This window comes from Chenopodium album, chromosome 15 (genome assembly GCF_948465745.1).
Source record: "Chenopodium album chromosome 15, dcCheAlbu1.1, whole genome shotgun sequence".
Lineage (NCBI taxonomy): Eukaryota > Viridiplantae > Streptophyta > Magnoliopsida > Caryophyllales > Amaranthaceae > Chenopodium > Chenopodium album.
Window position 1 is genome coordinate 10,732,057 of NC_137848.1, and position 21,751 is coordinate 10,753,807.

A 21,751-nucleotide genomic window follows, 5' to 3' on the forward strand; every position below is an offset into this window, starting at 1 on the left:
GATTGTCATTAAAATAAAGAGCCAAAGAGGTTCAAGTGCATCTAGATTCTCAACTTGTGCAGAATCCAGCTCACTTTCATGTCAGACAGTAACTGCCCCAACAGTGTGGGACCTGCTTGATTGGTGCCTCCACAATGCAGAAACTGTGATGCATTGATAGTTGACAACTTGACATGCCTATACACATTAAATCATTCCATCGCATATTGCAAGGCTAATATTCACAACAAATGCATCTTATAGCTTTCCATAATACACTTGATAATTGAATCACGAGCCGATAACCACAATGGTTGAGGGACTAGAGTAAGTTTACGATAAAGTTTCAAGTTAACAGCATCTGAAATGTAGCACATGTCATACCCTAAATCCATCACATTCAAAATTGCTATATTAGGATTATTCAGTAACAAAAGACTAGAAGACAAATACAATACGACCTATGAATCCATTTTAAGTTCAATATAACCCCCCCAATCATACGAAAGATTTGAGGTAAAGAAAGAAATAAATGTATCTACACGCAAGACTCCCTCTAACCAAAATCACTTTGGGGCACATGAGCACATCTACCAGATCAGCATGAAAACAATTGTACCTCTAAGAAACACGCCTCAGTTGACAAGGTCCTGCCACTAGGAGAGTGCTAATCTTCAATCAATAAGAGTTCAGGCATCAGCATCTCAAAGCTTGACCTGTCTATCACAGATCCAACTGAAGGGCATAGTAGGTGCTTGCTTAGCTCTCCCCCGAGCCCTCTCTTCCAGCTTTCTGATTCTTGGGGGTAAATTGCATACATAGTCCTGAGCCTTTTGTCCCTCTGATGAGAGGCCAGTAAGCTTCTCAACCTCCCAACGGCCGACCAAAAATTCCAATATGTCAGCATAGTCCCTCGCAGTGTAGACTCCAAGCCGCTGAGCAACAGCAGAAAAATGGTCAAATAGATTGTCATCACGGCCATCATACATGAGGTGGGCCGGCATAGAGATCTTCTTCTTCATCATGTCAGCAAAGGCAAGAACTGTATCATTAGGATCAATTTCAAAGAGTTTCTCCACTATCTTGGTGTAAGCGGTTTCATGCCGTTTCTCATCTGAAGCAATTATGCCACATATCTGTGCCATCTTGAGATCCCCGTGCTCTTTGGCAAGCCTTGCACTGTTTCCATGGGATACAAAGGTCGCCCTTTCTTGAAATGATGTGTACACAAAACCAAGATAAGGATTGTTTTCAGTCCTAGGATCCTGCAGACATATTATGATTATAGAAGGTGACAAAGAAGAATGAAATATCTCCAAATAAACTAACAACAAGAAACAATGTCTTCGTGTATCAAACGGCATGGACAGGCTAGTGTGTAATCAATTTCTATAACCCCAGCAGAAATGTAAAGCTAACAGCAATTGGGTTTCACTTAAGAATATATAGCTCACTATATATAGATTGTGGTATAATCATTTAAGAAATCATCCCTTTTCCAAAGATGAGGGTCTGTATTCTTATCCACCCCTTCCTCCAAAGAGAGAGAGGGAGAGAAGATCCCTAATACATAAGTCATAAGAACAAAACCCAAAAAACATTAAAAGAAAAAGAATTGTAGAAGGATAGCAGAAATTGCGAGGAAAACGAGATTGATGGGATAAAAAGACGGGGGTGGGGGGGGGGGGGGAATCATATGTAACTAGGGAGTTTTTATCCACTTTAAGTATGAGGAAGATCTATTACGGACTCTTTTATGGTTAACAGGAAGTTATTTTGGGATGAAGTACCAGAAAAGAATTTGCTTTTACCTGAAAAATAACAATCTCTAAACTGCCACAAAGTCTTTCACTTATCTTACAAATGGTTAACCCCGCTTACAGAAGTGCAAATTGAGAATACCTTTGGAAGACATGTATTTTTCAAGAAGTAGCAACACTTCAATGACTTACCCCACACAGTCCCCACTTGATAATGCAATTTGCAAAAATTGAAATAAAAAAAGGTTTTAGGTGAACATAAACTCACCATTCCTGACCCAATCAGATATTGGATTGTTTTCTCGATTGATCTCATGTCTACTCGACCAGTAAGATAGAGGTATTTGTTGAGAAGATCACCGTGCCTATTTTCTTCAGCCGTCCATGCTCTTGTCCAGAGAGCCCATGAAGTAGGACTGGCACCAGTTTCATCCTTGACTCCATCCAAGGTATTAAGCATAGTCTGGTAAGTTGGAAGAGCTTCTTCTGTAATCATGTCCCCAACCAAAACCACCCAGAGATCGTCTGGGATCTCCTTTGCCCTCTCTCGGAGCTCCTTGACCTGATCATGAAAACCCTCTGAAGCTGGATCAGGAAGATAATCTTGAGGCTGCCAACATTTCTCAACAGGTTTCAGATGAACCAGGAGATTCTCTTCGGCCCAACCTTCCAGAGATTTGAATATCTCTATCTTTTCTGGTGGCATGGAATGTGTTACTTGTACATGCACCTCACGTGGAGGGGTAAAAGCCTTTTTCAAGCTTTCCGCTTCCCTACAATGAGGAGAAGCAACTTATTAAACGAAATTCTAACTAAAATATCAAGCCTCATTATGACTTTACAATTGCAAACAGCCATATATAACAAGACAGACAAATATATTTTGTATCAGATTCAACATGCTAGCATCCCTTTCAAAATAAGTTACAAGAGATTTTGTATATCAGTATTGAAGCATGTTTGTCATTAAGTTTCTGACTTCAGACTACCAATACCAAGCATCAGACTATTCAGACAGGCTTTAGACGGAAGAAACAGTACCAGAGTATCAACTATCCAATAATGGTATATGATCATATTGGCAAACAGTTTTAAATTTAAGCCCAGAAGATGAGCTTCGCAATGTGCTTACCATTCAATAAGTAACAATCAGGTAAAGAAAACAAAGAGATTTAGACCTGAGCTCACTTTGTGAACCATCTGATCACCCTAAAGTCAATTACTCATAGGACGTGCAAATTATAAGAAGAAGCTGATCAACAATGCCTTCATGTAATTTAAAATTAACTTGTCCTTATTTAACCCTGCAATTTCTTTTCACCCTCTTCTGGTCTTAGCTCGGTACCTCCTGCTTCTCCTTTTCTGGCGACAAGCAGAAGGAAAGTGGAAACTGCCCCCAAAAAAGACTATGAAAAAAAATGTGATCTTCTAAGAGGTCTTTCCTACTGTGAAGTGGAAACTAGTCTATAATCTATACTTAAAACCAATGTGCTTGCAGATTTAACACCAGCACAAACCCATGTTTATTTTACTACCTATCTCTGTTTTTCTTCATTTCTTTCTAACATAGTTTTCATATTCCACATAAACTCGAACTACTGACTCAATGGCATAAAAGACTTAGCAAGTGAATTATTAGTGTGATATGGGCCTCTGATCTAAAGCAGAAAGTTGACTCAAATTCCCTTGTTCTCTTTTATTGGACTTCCAATTCGACTTAAATTTCAAATTTATGTGTAATCATTACTTCAATTACTCTTTGTTCCGTACACTGATAGTCAGCCACTTTGTCCTCACTTTCAATTATTTATTAAAGCCCTTGTTTTTATCAGTGTAAACATAATATCCACTGTCCAGAGCCAAGAATACAATGAATATTTATATGTTTATCAAATATTTTTAGTCATGCAGTTCATTTTAATTAATTTTTTTTCATGCTCTCGCCTGAAACACTCAAGACAAGGAAAGACAGAGAGATCTCTGTGTCAACACAAGAGACTGCCAATTTCAACTTCCAACTCCCTGAACTCTAAATCCTTTCAAGAATGGGTGTGGGAAAAGCTCAAACAATTCTATAATGTAAAGGGACCTTAACATAAATCAGTCTTTCAGCCTCACATGATAGGGTTTTACAGGATATCAGCCATATAGAGTCATTGGCTGATAATTTTCACTATTTTCAACTCCATGTGTTCCAACACAAATAAGACGCTATGTGCATTTCTCCTCTCATTTTAAGCAAAGACTGAAGAAAAATCGTAAAACAAAGGGAAATGTTCTATTCTGATCCAAGAAGATAGTGTTAATTACTCCCCAATAAGAAGACAGAGACATGTAGATTGTGGATGCTGCTTTATTATTATCTAAATTCCCTGACCATATACACAAACATCAACATCTTGCTAATCCCAGCAAATTATTTATGTCGGGAAAACAGAACCATACGATGAAAAACAATCTCTCTCTGCTTAATATGCAGGTCTAAATGACCTATCTCATTACTTAGGAGCTTTTCGGATTAGCATTAAGATATAATAAATACACGATTCCTATCAAAACTCACAAGCTAACATCCATACTCCTTGAACAATGAAGAGAAGAATAAATGCATCAACCACCACAACACTTTTGGTGGAATTATTAAACCAAAGCCTCAAATGAAAAAATGAAATCTTCCAACCTATTCTCCATCCCCAACTACCAGAAATTGACCACAAAAAAAAAAAAAAAAAAAAAAAAAAATACAAATAAATTTATTATTAAAAAAATGATACAATCTATTAATAACATTAAAATCCAACAAGCTACTGTTGCTGTATCAGTTGCAGTGAATCTCAGAGATACCCACTTGAGAAAATCGCAATATAAACAAACAACAGGTGACATGGCATGAAAACGATGGGTTTCATAAAAATAGCATAATAATTAAAAAATTAATATTATCAGAAGCATCAAATTAGGGCAAAGTGGAGGAACAGCCCACAAAAATGGGGAAAAAAAAGAGAGAAACCCAAATCAAGAAAATGCCATAACAATGGTTCATCATCTAAAATCACAAAAACCCAGAATAATACAATCATAATATTGACATATAAATATAAAAAGAAGGAAGAAAAATGCAATTAAAAGCCATAACAAGAAAATCAACTAACACCCAAATCAAAAATTAGTGCAAAATCATCAAAAATTCCTAAACCCCAGAAAAATTACAATCATATTATCAACAAATAAGCAAGAAAATGCAGAAAAAAGAATGAAAAAAAGATTGATGAGGAGAGAGAAAACTGACTTAGGAGAAGAGCTGCTGAGAGTGGAAGCCATGACAAATTTGGGAGATCTGAGATTGGAAAATCGACGAGTAGAAGAAGAAGGTAATCGACGACATTGGAATGGAGAAGAAACGGGATTGAGATTGAGAGCCATTGTTGGATTTTTTTGGTTTTTTGGTTACGAAATGCTGTTGGGTTTGCTTTTCTGGTGTTCACAGCCACAAAATACAAGTAGAAGAGAGAGAAAATGGAAATTGCTCGAATTAGGAAAAAAAAGTTGCTTAAATTTTTTCTTTAAATTGTTTCGATAGTAATAATGATTTTGCTACTAGAGTACTAGGGTATGAAATTGGCGTATAATTGTAGTTTACAAACAAACAAACAACAAATGCTGATATATAAATACTACGTAATACATATGTCTCGAATCTCTCGACCCATATTTTACGAGTCGGATTAGATTAATTTCCGATATTAACATTTACATTTATCTCATCTTACAATTTGATACATTTATTTCCGTACAACTTTAAAAATATAAATTTGAATATTTCCATCTATTTCCGAGTCTACCATATGTTATATTTATATGTTTATTTCAAAGATAAACTTGGATATTCCCATTTTATATGTACTCATAGACAAGGAGAAAATGGTTTTTTAAATCAAAATTTTTTAAAATTTATTTACTCTGTAGTAGGGCCAAGAGGCGCCCTAATGAAGGTTTCGGCTTGGAAAAGAAAATCTATTGTCCTTAGTCCTTACATGTAAATGATGTAATAAGATGATAAAAATGTTTGTACAATTATTTAAAGTAATTAAATAGATGGAGAAAAAACACTTTGATGAGTAATAAAAGTATAATTGATTATGGATTTTTAAAGTAATTGGAAAATAAGCAGTAGTGCGTTTAAGCTATTCATTGAATTAGACCTTTTTTTTTTACGGGGAATTAGACTCTCTTTTAAATATGTAGTACGTATAACATATAATAGATAGGTTGGTGTGATAAAGTAAATGGTGTAGTTGCATAAATTAAAGGAAAAATTGCAAAAAATCACCTTTTATAACAACTTTTTTGTAAAAAAAAAAAAACACCTTATAATTTTCTTTTTTCTGGTAAAAGCACACCTAATACCACTTTTTTTTTTTTTTTGCGAATTAACACCTTACCCTGGTTTCTCTCCTTTGACTTGGTTTTCAGGCATTGACTTGCACGTGATAAGCACGTGTTTCGGTCAATTCTCCCTTTTCTTTTTTTTCCCCAATTTACCCTCTATTTCTCCAATTCAACTTTCTCTCTCCTACCTTCTTCTCCAACAAAGCCTCAATTACTCACCATTGACAAAGGAAACTCCATTTTTTAAGCGTGAATTGTTGCAATTAACCTAATTTCGAGTAAGCTAAGTTGTTGTGATTACTGAAATTTCTTGTATATAATGTTGGGTTTCGAATTTTCATAAATTAGGGTTTGTAATTGAAAATTAGGGTTCTTCGTTTTTTCCCACCAATGACGGAATTAGGAGTAATTTTGAAGGGCCAATGTACACCAATGTAGTCTTTGATTCTTTTCATTTTTTATGTTTTTTTTTTTTTGTATGTGCTTGCTCTATTGGGCTTCAATGGAGGAAGGGTGTGAGGAGGTAAATGGGGGTTTTTGGGTGGATGGGGATGAATTTACGGGGGTGGAATTTTCATGAGGGTAGATTTATTGGGTGAGATGGTGTTGGTGAAGGTGGTAGTGAATCGGTGATGGCGGTGAGGTGTTGTTGGTGGGGGTGGCAGTGAGGTGGTGGTGGTGGCGGTGATGTGGTGTTGGTGAGGGAAAAGAGAAAAAAATAAAGGAAGGCGGTTTTATGAGATCACGTGAACTACATGTGTAAAGTCAACACCGGAAAACCTGGTTAAACACCGAAAACCTGGTTAAACACCGAAAACCAGGTTAAGGTGTTACTTTGCACACACACACACACAAAAAAAAAAAAAAAAAAAAAAAAAAAAAAAAAAAAACCGTTTTAGGTGTGTTTTCACAAGAAAATTTTTATAAGGTGTTTGTAGTTGTTATAAAAGGTGATTTTTTGCAATTTTTCCTAAATTAAATGGTAATTCATTTGCTTTGCTTTTCAAGTCTTAATTAACACATCTATCTATTGTATATTTTTAAAGTAAAGTAGGAGTAACATAAGACCTTCAAAATTTTTGTAAAATTAATGTACATATTATTATGGAGTCTCAAAGATCTTAAAGATTAACTATTTTTTTGATCTCATATAAGGGTGTGATTTATTCACCTGATTTTCACTTGTCTAAATTTATCACATCTTATTTAAACTTATCTCAACTTATTTTTACTGAACTGAACTGAAATTAAGGTGAACTTATTTTTACTGAAATGAAATTATTTTTACTTAATATTATTTTTTTTTTTAAGGTAAAGTCAACCTGGTTTAAAATTATATATTTTAACTTGAATAAATTCCCCAAACTGGACTCCTCTTGAAATCACTTGATCTAATTATAACTTAATCCTAACAAATCTAACTGGATGTAAAGTCTATGTGTGCTATGTTATTTTGATACACATGTTGTCACATGGACTTACCAGAAAATAAAGACCAACGACAATGGACATGTTGTTCCATTGTCATCACCAATAATGTCCATCTAAATTTCAATGTTGGGTCCACTACAACCTCGGATCGGATTCACAATTGTAGGAGCGGGTCTAAAATGTTGGACCCGTATTAAATATGGGCCCCTAAATCATAGTTCGAGAATACTCATATAATACTTCTTCGTATAACCGGTTTTTATGTCTGACAAGCTAAGTTTGGTCTAGTGGTAAGATTGCCACATTCCAATTATGAGGTTGGTTGTTCAATCCCCATTAGGGACACTTTGAGGGTGAGCATCCTTTATCCTTCCCCCTCACGCTCAAAGTGTCTGACCCGCAAATACCAAACTAAAAATTCGTGAGGGTTAAAATACGGTTAGGGTCTAGTTTCCGGTTCGATTGGGCCCTTCTCCTTACCAACTAATATCTATATCTATACTTAGTACTTAAAAACACAAACCAAAATTGACACATGTCATCATTCTTTCTCACCTTTCTTTATTCATTCTCCCTCCTTATGTTTTCAAAGAAATTCTCTCTTCATCTCCCCCTTTATTTCTCAATAACTTTTATATTTTGTAATCTTTATTTTAATTCAATAACAAATTAAATTTCCTAAACCTTCTCCTCTTCTCATTATTCCATCTATCAATTCAATTTATTCACATTCATAATTCATTTCTTTAATTTGACCCCTTATCTTTCCCTTCTTCTTATATAAATACAAATTTTCAATAAAGATTTTTTCACACTCATTAAGTTTCAAAAACTAAAAAATTAGAGAAACGTCTCTCAAAATTCTATGTGAAATTTCTACAACAATGAGGATGATGATTGAAAAGGAAAATATTGAGGTGGCAAGAATACTATGGAAATTCCATAGGATAACATTTTTTGCGTGTCATGGGGCTTTAATTTTGAAGATATTAAGCGCAATATAAGAGACATATATTGGTAAAGACTAAAGAAGAATATCATGCCTTCACATTTGATGTAAAAATTGTAAAATTATATTAAGTGTTTGGTATTACAAAGTAGTTTTTTATACAAATTGTTGATTAATATATCATGCGATAGAGATATGCGATAGAGATATGATTTTACGATTTTAAGCCATTTTTCCTACAACTATTAGTCTATTACCACTAATTCATAAAATATTATAATATATCAAAAGACGATAAAATAAATTCATTCAAATAATTTGTAAAGGGTTTTTTTTTTTTTTTTGGTGACAAGATAATTTGTAAAGTTTCAAATAAATTTATAATTTAAGCATAACCCGTGCGTAGAATGGGTCCAATAGCTAGTTTTTAGTTAGTAATTATTCCATTATGTCGTATTTGTAACATTTGGAACATTGCTCCATTCGTTTAACTTTCGATCTTGTTACATTTCAATTTGTTTTTTTTTTAAAAAAAATATAATATCAGCAATATTTTTTAAAAATTTTATCACTTATCTAAATTCGAGAGATAACTCAAATAAGGGGTTGATCTGTGATTTAGTGACTTTCCTCCCTTAACTTGGTACCCAAAATACTTGTCACTTTTGTAAAAATTGGTATAATTCGGTACCCAAAATACTTATCATAAAAACCAAAAGAAAATGTGGAAAAAGGTCCTACCGAGATTTGAACTCGGGTTACTGGATTCAGAGTCCAATGTCCTGACCACTAGACCATAGGACCACATTGTTATTACAAATTTATTTTCAACAAATTTATAACTATTACAATAATCCTAAACTTGGTTTGTTCATGATTTCCCTTATTCACCCGGGTATTGAACATACAAACTTGAAACAAATAAATGCATCAATTTTAATCCTGTTGTAAATCAACATTCTTTGATTTTATCTTTAGAACCTTATTTGATCATTGGAACATAGTGAAACATTGGAAATCCATACTATATGAAAAATCGGAGTATAATCTTGTGTGTTTTACTGTAATTTTTTTTATCACTTTTAACTCGAGAGAAATCGGAATAAAAGAAAATTTTGTCATAAACAAACTCATCTACTTGGATTAAAATTTATAACTAAGGAACAGAATTATAAAAGAAGTCCATAAGTAAATAAATTTGAAGGTCATAAGGAAAAAATTTCGTCATCAAAAAACTCTTAACCCAGACTGTGATAAGATTAAGAACACAATCAACAAACACATTAAAATGTTAAGACCATCGATTAATCGAACAACGAACAAACCAATTTCATTAATAGTAATCCAAATCAGGATTAAACAAAAGAATGAACAAATGATACTTTCACACTACTTACTACATACTTGTACTATATATAACATAAGAAACCAAAACAAATTAAACACTCAAATCCCATTGATGAAGAAGAAATTCAACACCCAAATCTTCCCTTAAACTTGGAATGGCCAAGGCCAATTCTTCAAATCCTCCTCTTTCCCATTCCCATTCCCGCCTCGGCCGGTTCCATCAACAAACGCATGGTACCTCAACATAAACGCCAAGCTCATAACAACCCACTCTAGAAAAAACATAACAACACACAGCCCACCCGCCAATTTCAGTATAACAGCTGCATCTTCGAATCGTACATACGATTTCATAGCCGATAGAAAGTTGTGTGTCGTGGTGAAGATCAACACCGCGACAGACCCCTGAAAGATGGCTGTTAAGACTGTGGAGACCATATGGAAGGCGTACCATTTGTGGGAACCAGCGGAAGATGCAGCACAACCCGAAACGGCACCGCCAATTGTAAGGATGTGAAGGAGAATGAAGAGAAATCCGATTATTGAAGGGAATAATCGGAGTGATAATGTTAGGAATATGCAACTAGAGGCTGCTCCTAACAGGATGTAATTGCATATTAGGAAGATTTTGTGTGTGTGGGTTTGTGATTCAGTGATTTGGAGACCCATTTCAGGGAATTTTTCTGGGTTGTTGATGGATTTTGGTGATTTTGAGTGTAATTTGAGAATTTTTGAGTTGATTTAGGGAGAAGAGAGGGAGAATTGAGATAATTTGGGTGGAATTGAAACAAGGGAATGATATATAGGAAGAGAGTGACAACGGTCACATACTCATATGAAAATTGTAGTGGGTGAAATTGAAATGTGACCGTTGTTAACAGGGGTACGTTTAAAGGTAACGGCTATATTTTTTTTTTTTTTGGCTGGCAAAGTTAATGTTTTGCGTGATTAATTGATACTCCGTAGATGATAAACTGATTATGGTCCATTTGCCCAATTTGGGTATTACCATGTAGGGTTTTTTTGGAAAGAACCTGGTCTAATAAAATGTGATAAAATAGACTAAACCCGAATCATATAAGCTGGAATCTGATATTGATATTAAACGTTAGTCTGAAATAGTGGCGGATCTTAAGTAAATAGACTAAACCCGAATCATACTCGTTTAGTTGCAATGGGAATTAACTTCCCATGATAATTTACAATTCATAGGAAATTATTTCCTTCCTCAAATTCCTAGGAAATTGCTTTAGGGTCTGTTCTCATTGACCGAACTAAGCTGAACTGATTAATTAGTGATTTTTAACTACGGATTAATGATTTTTAATTATTTATTATTATATATATGTGTATATAAAAATATACATATTAAAATATTTAAGAAAAATATACTATATAATTAAAATATTTATGAAAAATATATTAAAAACATGGAACACCAAAACATTTTAAAAACATACGAAGTATACTATATAATTAAAAAAAATAAAATATTAAAATGACATAACAACACAAAACACTTTTTAAAAAATTATCAAAATTAAAAAAATAAAATAATAAAAAAACAAAAAACTAAAACAAAAGCAACAGAGCCAACGGTCATCCCTTCTCTTTATTATTCCCATTAATACAAGGCCTAACCCCAAACCAACTTTCTCTCTCTTCGTCCCTTTCTCCTTCCTCCCATAGTCCTCCAGATCCGGCCACAACTGTTGATTATCGTTGTGGTTTGTCAAAGTTGTCGATCTCAGCTCCAGTCCTCTACTTGTCTGTTCAGCGTCGTGTGTAGGAACAAGGGTGTTTTTCTTGAATCCTTTTGCCTGCCACAACTGTTTATTATTATTATTATTATTATTATTTTTATTATTATTATTATTATTATTATTATTATTATTATTATATCTGAAAAACAAAAGTCATACAACCTACAATAAATTAGTGGGAAGCCGAGATACAATCTGGGCTCCCACTCCTCTAGCTATAGCAAAGCCTACCCTAGTGAAGATATGAGCTGCAGCACGAGCCCCAATGTCTTGCGTCATCGAGAACCTCTAAAGGCGCTTCAGCAACGCAACAACCTCCTTCTCTAATTCCCCAAGCGAAGAAAAGGAGAAGGGAATGAAATCATAGCCAATCGCACGACAACGAGCTTCATACTTAACCCACTTCCGATGAGCCGCATCAGCCACAACCCGTCCAGGAAAAAATTCAGATAGCCCTATCTATGTCAAAGGAGAAGACCCTGTGAAGTCGACACATACATCACGACCACGATCCCATGAATAAAGTAACACATCAGCAGGTCTGAGGGCCCCGTCATTCCCTCCAGACAACCCTATATCAACCTCCTTTCTTGCTGAAATCCTAGATCTGTAGCAAATATCAACTAGTGTATCTCGAACAATATTATGCCGATGTCTAATACCTACAATACCAGCACACGACACCGCGTGGTCCCCGAAAATATCCCCAGTAAAAACCCGAGAGCAAGCAGAGCACATCGTCGAGGTAGAGAACAATGGAATACCCAGCCGGTGGCACAGCACACATCGGTATGTCTTTGCGTTCATCGTCTGACCCAACCCAGAAATAGGGACTGCCCAAAGCCAAGTAGAGGTGTGATCTCCCTGCTGCGACTTCCACAATGCCGACTGACGAGGAGACAAAGAAAAGGCGGATTCTGCAGAATCGGTGACCTTTGTGAAATATATATCTGTCAATTTCTTCATGAGTTTAGGGGCAGCGACCTCACAAGGATTACCTAAAATGTCAGACTCCACTGTTCCATTAAACAGACTAAACGCATCCGCAAAAGCTTGACCAAGATTGACAATACCAGTACGACGCAGAAGTTTCGTCTGCAACCCAGCAGACAACAACCGAGAAGCAAGAAAAGCATAATGACGAACATCACCTGCGGAACAAAAACCAAGCCCGCCAAACGCAAATGGTAATGTGGCAAGCCGCCACTTCCAATCACCAAACCTGGGCCCCGAAGCAGTGACAATACGCTCCAAGGAAGATCGAAGAGCCTCGTCAAATACCATCCACAAGTCCAATATCAGCCGAAGAAGAGGGAGCTTGTGGCTTGGAGAAATTGTAAAGCATAAAACGAACAATACCATCCCCTTCATCAGGGGTAAACATGGGCAACGGGTCGTGCCGTGCCGTCGCGGGCCGTGCCTGGCCGTGCCGCGGTGGGGGGCGTGCCGTGCCTAATTTTGGCACACCCCAGCCCACGTCACGGCACGGCCCACGGCCGTGCCGTGTCGGGCCGCGGCCCAAAGCGTGCCATTTTTTTTAAAAATAATAAATGTAAATAAAAAACGATATATATATATATATATTTTAGTACAACTTAATTTTATATAAATAATGTGATTAATTTATGTTTATGTTAATGTTAATATATTTTGTTTTGAACAACTTTATTTAAATTAAGGTTATATAAATTATTTATCTAATTATGTTTAAGTTTAAATAAACAAATAAAAACAATTTTATTAATTTAGCAAAAAACAACAATGCATATAATAAAAAAAAATTACGAGTGTGATAATTCGAAAACACAAAAAATTGAAGAATAACTTAGTTTATTATATGCCGGTAGCCGGTACGATAAATCGATAATACAAATAATTAATGATAATTAAAAATCGTACAATATTTGGTGAATAACTTCATTTATTATACGGAATACGAAGTTCGATAATACAAAAATTGAACGATAGTGTATAATGTAAATATATAATAATGTAATTATTATTGTTCGTCTTCGTCTTCGTCTTCTTGTGGTTCAAGGTCATCGGCCAATTGAGTTGATTGAGAAGTATGAGAACTAAAAGAAGTCGACGTTCCTTCATCGTCGTCGTTTTGTGCATAAGTACGATCTTGAGAACGAGTTTCGGCATATAACCAATCCTTGAAGCAAACACACATTTCAAGTGTTTCGGGTTTTAGTCTTGTTCTTCTATCGTCTAAAACCCGTCCCGACGCACTAAAAGCTCTTTCGGAGGCAACGGAGGAGACTTGGATAGCAAAAATATCACGAGCCATTGCCGACAAAATTGGATGTTTCATGGTTTGTGATTTCCATCAATCAAGGATGTCGAGGCCAAACTTCTCTTCATCGTCCATGCCTTTCATGAAGTCGTAACTTAGGTACATTTGCAACTCCGAAACATCGCTTTAATTTGTGTTCTCCTAGTTGATGTTGATTCCGTACCTGAGAACTTGGACATCATGTTAGCAGCTTGTGCAAATAAACCTTTGGCCCGTTTACTTACGTTTTTGGATGTTTGAGAAGGGGAAAATCGAGACACGGTTCCATATTTACTTTCATAAACTCTATATAAAGAGAAAAACTCATTAGTCACCTTATTTTTAAAAGCTTCAACATCATCTTCCAAATTCATGTTACTATAATAAATATCAATTAATAAAAAAGTGTCATCATATTTTTGCGTAGGATCTAAAATAGAAGCAAAAATATAAATCATAGGAATATCAGTGTAATATTTACGCCATTTTTCCTCCATAGATGGAAGATATCCATGATATTCATATTGTAATCGATGTTCGGCAAAAAGTTGTGCAAGTAAACATGCATTGCTAAGAAAAGAATGGGAACAAGGATTATATACAGAAGAAAAACAATGTGTCATACTATATAGTAATTGTAAAAAATTCATATATTTTTCACAATTAGCCCAATCATCTTCTAGTAAAGCACATTGTGGAAATTTCATATTATAAAAAAGTGTTAAATCAACCTTGTACTCGATTGCCCGACTCAACATTTCATAGGTGGAGTTCCACCTAGTTGGACAATCCGGTGCTATTTTTATAGTCTTTCTCCTTTGTTTCTTGCAAAAACCTTTCCATTCTTGATATCTCAAGTTAGAGCTATTAATAGACATAATAGCATTCCTTATTTTATGATAAAATGGACCAATTGCTTGTGTTCCATCCTTCACACACAAGTTAAGAACATGACAAATGCATCTAATATGAAGTGCTTCTCCATCTAATACTAAATCGGTCAATTGGGGTTTAACCAAATTCGCACTATATGTCATAGAAGTTGCATTATCGAAAGTCATAGACATGATTTTATCCTTAAGACTATATGCATCAATGGCTTCCATTAAATGATGAGAAATGTTAAGACCGGTATGAGGGTATTCAAGCATTTTAAAATGAATGATGCGTTTTTGTAACAACCAATCATTATCCAACCAATGACAAGTAACACATAAATAGTGAAGTCCGTATCCACTATCCCATGCATCGGCAGTTAAAGAAACTCTACTAGGAAGATTAGCCAATTCATTTACTAATTTCAATTTATACTCTTGATAATTCTTCATGGCAGCAGATCGAACGGTTTTTCGGGAGATTTTTTTGTGTTTGGGTTGTAGTGCTCGGTTAATGTAGTAGTTAAAGGCATCATTTTCGGCGAAAAGAAAAGGTTGTTCGGCATGTACAATCATTCTCCCAAGTTCATCCCTATCTCTCTCATAACTATAAGTGAAGCCTTGTGGATGGAAATGAGAAATTTTGGGTTGGGTTGGATCATTAGATGGTCCACCACATCTTTTTGAATGTCTACTAAGGTGTCCCGTCCCTCCCTTGGTATCGGCCGAGAAAATTTTACTACAAGTCCAACACCGGGCTTTGGTTCCATTTTTACTCAATTGATAATGTGCCCAAACTTCACTCTTTCGGTTGGTTTGAGCAAATTCCTCTTCGGTACACCACTCTAATATGTTAGGATTTTGGGTGTTAGGCATTTGGGTGGATTGTACACTCGACCCGGAGGCTTGTGTTTGGCTACCTTGGTTACTAGGAATAGAAAATTCATGTTGTGATCCGTATAAATGAGGTGAGAAATGGGTTTGTTGAAATCCCGAAATAGTCCAAGGAGCCATATCATCCATTTGTTCTTGCCCTCCCGTGGTTTGGGGATGAAAAAAAGGGGTGGAAGTGTTTGGAAAGGGCATGTTAGGGGAGTGAAAGGGCATGTTAGGGGAGGGAAAGGTGTTAGGGGGGGCATTGAAGTGTTTGGGTTTGGTGATTCCCTACGTTTTGACTTGGCTTTTCTAGAGGAGGAGGAAGTGTTCGGGTTTGATGCCATGATATTTAATAATAATAACAACAACAATAATAATACAAATAACAAATTAACAATAACAATAATAATAACAATTGACAACAATAATAATAACGATAGCAATAAGAATTAGTAAGTAGTTTTTATATAAATTAAGTTTTCAAAAATAATTATAATAATAGTAGATTATTTAGGTCAATGAGATCCCAGGTAGGAGAGGTTAGGAACGACGTTGTCCAGAGCCCAAGTCCCGCCTTAGACAGATTTCACTAACAATCTAAATTATCCACAATAAAAATAGAAAGTAGTTTTTATATAATTAAGTTGTTCCAACTTCCAAGAAAACAATAACAACAATAACAACAACAACAACAACAACAACAACAACAACAACAACAACAACAACAACAACAACAACAACAGCAACAACAATAATAATAATAATAACAATAACAAATTAAAATAAAGTTGAGTTAGATCTTACAATGACGCTTCAATTGCTTTCCCAAATTTATAATTTCCCGATCCCGAATTTATAATTTCCCGAGTGTAAATATAAGAATTTTTTTTATATATATATAATTTTGGTAGTAGACTAATAAAAGTAAAAATGTAAAATTTATAAGAGAGTAGGAATTTTTTTTTCTTTGCACAAAAGAGAAAGAGAGTAAGATTGTAGGAATTAGAGAATAAGAAAATTAGAGAATAAGAGAGAAGAGATGAGTTGATGAATTGTGAAAATTTTGGAGGAAGAAATGAGGTATTTATAGGGATTTTGGGTGGGAAAAATAGCCGTTTTATAGCTGTTGAAAAACGGCTACTTCCAACGGCTAGGCACGGGCCGTGCCGTGCCGGCGTGCCGGCCCACGTGCCGAGTCTCGTGCCGCTCGCCGTGCCCGTGCCGTTTTCCAAATTTTGTGTTCACGGCACGGCCCACTGGTGGGCCGCCGTGCCTTGCCGTGCCGGGCCGTGTCGGGCCCGTGCCGCCCGCGTGCCGGCACGGCCCGTGCCCACCTTTAATCAGGGGGTGACACATCCTCACCCGCACTATGCGACACTTAGAACGAACCGTATGAGTTTTGTAACAAACCCCACATAACCAAATCCCCATACGGGAAATGTTAACTTCTGTCGTGTTATTATTATTATTATTATTATTATTATTATTATTATTATTATTATTATTATTATTATTATTATTATTATTATTATTATTATTATTATTATTGTCGTTGTTGTAATATAAGCTTAAAATATGAAATTTGGATTTATATCATTAGCAATATCATTAGACATAAACTAAACTGAACTGAACTGAACTGAATTGAACTGAACTGAAAATAATCTGATGAGAACAGGGCCTTAGTTTGTTTGGTTAGCATTTGGGAAATTACAATTCCTAGGAATTTTGAATGACATAAGGGGATGTGGGTAAGTGAATTCCTACATTATGTGGGAAAATTGAAATTCCTAGGAATTGAAACAAGGCCTAAAACTTATTATGGAGTATGAATTATATATCAAAGATTTATATTTCTATCGAATTTGTTTATATGAAACGAAAAAAGTAATATCTTGTATCATTGTTAGAAAAATAGCGATATTTTCCAATTTCTCAAAAAAAATTGTGACTAAACAATCTAATTATATCTGTTGCAACTAAACAATTTACATTACAAGTTAAAATATAACGAGTAATGATTAAAAATAGACATTTTTAACTCGGTCATATAAGAGGTCCCGAGTACTAAATGTTGTAACCATTGTTGTAAGTCTTGTAACAATATGGCTTACCGTAAAAAAAACAAAAGACTTACTGTAGAAATGTAATTCAAGTTATATACGGTCATACGAAGTAAATATAACATGCATAATTGGCTACTTCATTTTTTTGTTCCAAATTAAGAAGTAAAATGTGCGTAATCTCTAACAAATTACGGAGTATTCAGAGTTTTAGATATTGAAATGTGACGTGGGATTGTGGGTCATGTAGTAAGTGGGTTCAGCATTATTTTTTTGGGAATATCAGTTAGTAGTATTAGAAAGTGAAAAGTGCTTGACAATATCGCAATACTCTATACTCTACACTTCATGTTTCATTTTTGAATTGGGCTTCAACTAAAATATTTTTGGGCTGTATCAGGGGCCAGGCCTCAATGAAAGTCCGCCCCTGGTCTTAAATCAGCTTATGACTCAAAGTGTACCTAACCTGAAAATTAAAATTGGATTTGATCTGCTCCTGATCAATTTGATTCGATGTCGACCCAAATCAAAGTTGACCGTACTTGAAATTTTGTATCATAATTGTTAAAATCTTGATCTGGATTTTACGATCCTACGATTCTACGATCCAAAATTGCGTGATCGATTCGGATCTTTAGTAGGATCTTAAAGTTTGTAGAATCCTACTTCGATATTAATTATGAGTGGTAGGATCTCAAACACGATTCTACGATTATATTACGATCCTACGATCTGATCCAATATTTCACTATAATGAGACTTTAATTTTTTTTGACATATTTTTTATTACTCATTAGGTTATATGAACCGTATTCACTCATTATCACTAATAAATTAGCGAATCCGAGACATTAATATGATTTTATCAGTTGACAACTTGTAATTGTCATAGTCAAGGTCTCATTCTTAACAAATTTGCACATAATTTATCAATTTAAACTTGTGTTATTATACAGACAAAGCTAAATGAAGATCGACTTTTCTTAAGCAATCCAATGTCTCTTAAGTCAATTTATAGCTAATAACCCCTCAGAAGAAATGTTTTAAGTCAATTTATAGCTAATATATAATATTATTCGTTATTTAGTAGGATCTTACGATCCTACAATCCGATTCTATCGATTCGATCCTATCCCCCCCCCCCCCCTCATCTAGGGGTGAAAGTTTGGTTTGCGGTATGGTTTATAGCCCAAACCAAAAACTAAATTACATTAATTCGGTTTTGGGATTTTCAAACAACACCGCACCATATTACTACTGAAATCGAACCAAACCACACCATTTTAAATTTGGTTTTTCAAAAGAAAACCGAACCACACCAAAAAAAATTTATCCTCTTCCTTTATGCTCCATCTAACTGGTCATCACTCCAATATCACCCACATTGGTTGACATTCTAGGAAATAAAAAAAAACACAAAGTTTTATATTTTTTGGCTTTATATATGTAGGGTAGAAATTAGTATTGGGCTAGGCTATAATTTGGATATGGGCCATAATTCGGTTTGGATTTCGGTTTTTGGTTCTTCAAATCTTAAAATCGAAACCAAACCATATTAATTCGGTTTTGGGATTTCTCAAACCGCACCAAACCATGTTAGGAAAAAAACCGCACCACATTTCTAATTCGGTTTGGTTTGCGATTTGGTTCAATTTTAAACTGCATTAGTTTCACCCCTACTGGCCTCATCGATCCAAGGTAGGATCTCGATCCTAACAGTCTTGTTTTGTATCCCAATATACTTCATCCATCCCCGAAAGTTCAATTACTAAGTTGAATTCAAGCGAAGAAAGCTACAAAATCAATAATAGTTTCCCTCATTTTTTTTCCAAGCTGATTACTCTATACTTTTTTTTTCACATTCAATCGTGTGCCCAAACCCACAAATAGTGTTGGGCTTCTCAAGTCCAACCGGACTTTTCGGGCTAGGCTTTGGCTTTGAACTCTTAAAATGTACTTTTTTTGGGCTGCCCAAACCTGCACCTTTTTCGGTGTTTAGCAAGATCGAGATAGCCCTGAGTTATTGTTGATTACCTCTAATTCTGTTTAAGAATGGCAATGGATCAAATTTGGGTTGGATGCGGCTAATAAATTCGAATCTGATCCGTTTAGTAAACGAACCAGCTTGTAATTTTAGGATTTGATTCCGGTCCGTTTATTCGAAACTCCGAATGATTTGAATACTTTTTTTTTTGGTAATGTATGATTTACCTATAATTGCTTGTATTGTCCTTAATAAACTTTATTTCTTATATCAATTGTCCCAAGTTATAAAGCATATCTTCTTACTTGTCATACTCGGTTAGATTTTGCGTAGGGTCCAAGTCTGATCTACTTCCTATTCGGATTCGTATTTATTTTATCGCATTCATATTCAGACTATTTTTAAACTAAATCGGATTGGATTTTTTTTTCTTCAGATCGAGTCGAATTCGAATCAAACTCGGATTAAATTGTCATACCTATTTTTTTTTAATAAAATAATATTCCACCATCCACTTTCACATCTACTTAATAAAGTAACAATTGATAATCAAACACTAATTTATTACCTAAAATTATGTGTCAAGATAAGTGTAAAAACTAATTTGGAACAAAGAAGGTATTAAGTATACGTTAATTGATAAAACATATTAACTCTCTACTTTTAAAAAGTTTGAGGTATTTCTATAAATAATACTCCCTCCACCCCTTTATTAGATTCCTATTTCTAGCATTTATTTCTCATATAATAGAAAGAAGTAGGAATCTAATTAAGGGATGGAGGGAGTACTACGTAGTTGAATAATTATACCCTCTATAATATTAATTACTTATTAGCCCTCATTTATAGGCTTGTTATAGCACGTATATCGCGCATGTTACTTGCGATAGTGACACAATAGTTCAAGTGTAGATAGCTTAAGAAACTAGAAGGAACATTATTCAATGCATAATAGCTTTCGTAATAGTTTTAATTTGATTGATGTAAACTAAAACAGATTTTTCGACAATTGGTGTTGATAATTCTATTAGAGGTTTTGGGCAAAAGAGTATAAGTAGTAATTAAGTGATAAATGAAACTATGTTGACAGTTGCACACAATCTCAACACAAATGGTAGTCATTAAGAGAAGTCAATTGGTGATAAACTGATAATCTGATAACAACATGCGGCTTCATGGTTGCTCACGAATCACGTGTTCACGACTTTGATAAAAAGTGGGCCTTCAAATAAATCCTTACAATTATGGCCTTTCGGTTACTCAGATGGCTAATTGCCTATAGACCGACCCTCTATTATCTGAGATCAAATAACTTATTGCCGTAGTTCGTAATTTCCTATTTAGATCTATATGCGCACGATCCTAACTTTAAATTGAAATATGAATAAAATAGTTTGTTTTGTACGGGGTTTTCCCTCTTTTTCACCAAAAAAAAAAAAAAAGTAAATAAATGAATAATAAAATTTGTCGAAAGTTAAAACTCCCATTTAATAATTAATATGACACAATTTTATTTTAATAAATGCCAAATAAAATAATTGGACCATTCTTATTCTCTCTTCATCATCCATTCTTAAGCATCATTACTGGTGAGCCTTCACTTGAGGCTTATTGCTTATATAAACCTTTCCATAATATTTACTCTTTTTTTTTAATTATTATTATTATTATTATTATTATAAAAACAAAAGTCATACAACCTACAATAAATTAGTGGGAAGCCGAGATACAATCTGGGCCCCCACTCCTCTAGCTATAGCAAATCCTACCCTAGTGGCTCGTGCTGCAGCTCATATCTTCACTAGTAGATTAACATTAAAAAAAAAAATAGTAGTAGCAGTTATATCAATTATGATCATTGTCTTGCTAAGATAAAACCAAGATGAAGTTTGCATGATCAATATTTGCTTAAGTACAATAATGTGTATAGAATACAATTGTTAAATTGTGACTCAAAATCTAGTAAGGCTGACTTAGAATGCAGATTTCTCTCACACTGTAAGTGATTTTGAGGTGATTCAAATTGGAGTTGATAGTTTGTTTCAAGAGCTTTCAAC

General features: G+C 34.7%; 2 protein-coding genes and 1 non-coding gene across 3 annotated transcripts; all 3 read right to left on the minus strand.

The window, feature by feature from the left end:
• Nucleotides 1-311: 311 nt before the first annotated feature.
• On the minus strand, nucleotides 312-5,315 carry LOC145582929 (stearoyl-[acyl-carrier-protein] 9-desaturase, chloroplastic-like). The gene is made up of 3 exons (XM_081639991.1): nucleotides 5,029-5,315; nucleotides 2,008-2,512; nucleotides 312-1,244 (listed from the first exon to the last, which is right to left on the minus strand). The coding sequence occupies exons 1-3, from the start codon at nucleotides 5,160-5,162 to the stop codon at nucleotides 684-686; spliced, it is 1,200 nt and encodes a 399-aa protein (XP_081496117.1). The 5' UTR covers nucleotides 5,163-5,315; the 3' UTR covers nucleotides 312-683.
• A 3,925-nt stretch (nucleotides 5,316-9,240) lies between these two features.
• On the minus strand, nucleotides 9,241-9,312 carry TRNAQ-CUG (transfer RNA glutamine (anticodon CUG)). Its single transcript has one exon. It is a non-coding gene; the product is annotated as a tRNA-Gln (tRNA).
• A 500-nt stretch (nucleotides 9,313-9,812) lies between these two features.
• On the minus strand, nucleotides 9,813-10,628 carry LOC145581885 (uncharacterized). The gene has a single exon (XM_081638919.1). The coding sequence runs from the start codon at nucleotides 10,522-10,524 to the stop codon at nucleotides 10,000-10,002; it is 525 nt and encodes a 174-aa protein (XP_081495045.1). The 5' UTR covers nucleotides 10,525-10,628; the 3' UTR covers nucleotides 9,813-9,999.
• Between the last annotated feature and the right edge of the window lie 11,123 nt (nucleotides 10,629-21,751).

Excerpts from the sequence above, each read along its gene's own strand:
- LOC145582929 (XM_081639991.1), bottom strand. The coding sequence starts at position 5,162 with ATGGCTCTCAATCTCAATCCCGTTTCTTCTCCATTCCAATGTCGTCGA. Across the intron at positions 2,513-5,028 it reads CTCAGCAGCTCTTCTCCTAA|GGAAGCGGAAAGCTTGAAAA; the intron begins GTCAGTTTTCTC and ends TCCTCATTGTAG. Across the intron at positions 1,245-2,007 it reads ATCTGATTGGGTCAGGAATG|GATCCTAGGACTGAAAACAA; the intron begins GTGAGTTTATGT and ends ATATGTCTGCAG.
- LOC145581885 (XM_081638919.1), bottom strand. The coding sequence starts at position 10,524 with ATGGGTCTCCAAATCACTGAATCACAAACCCACACACACAAAATCTTC.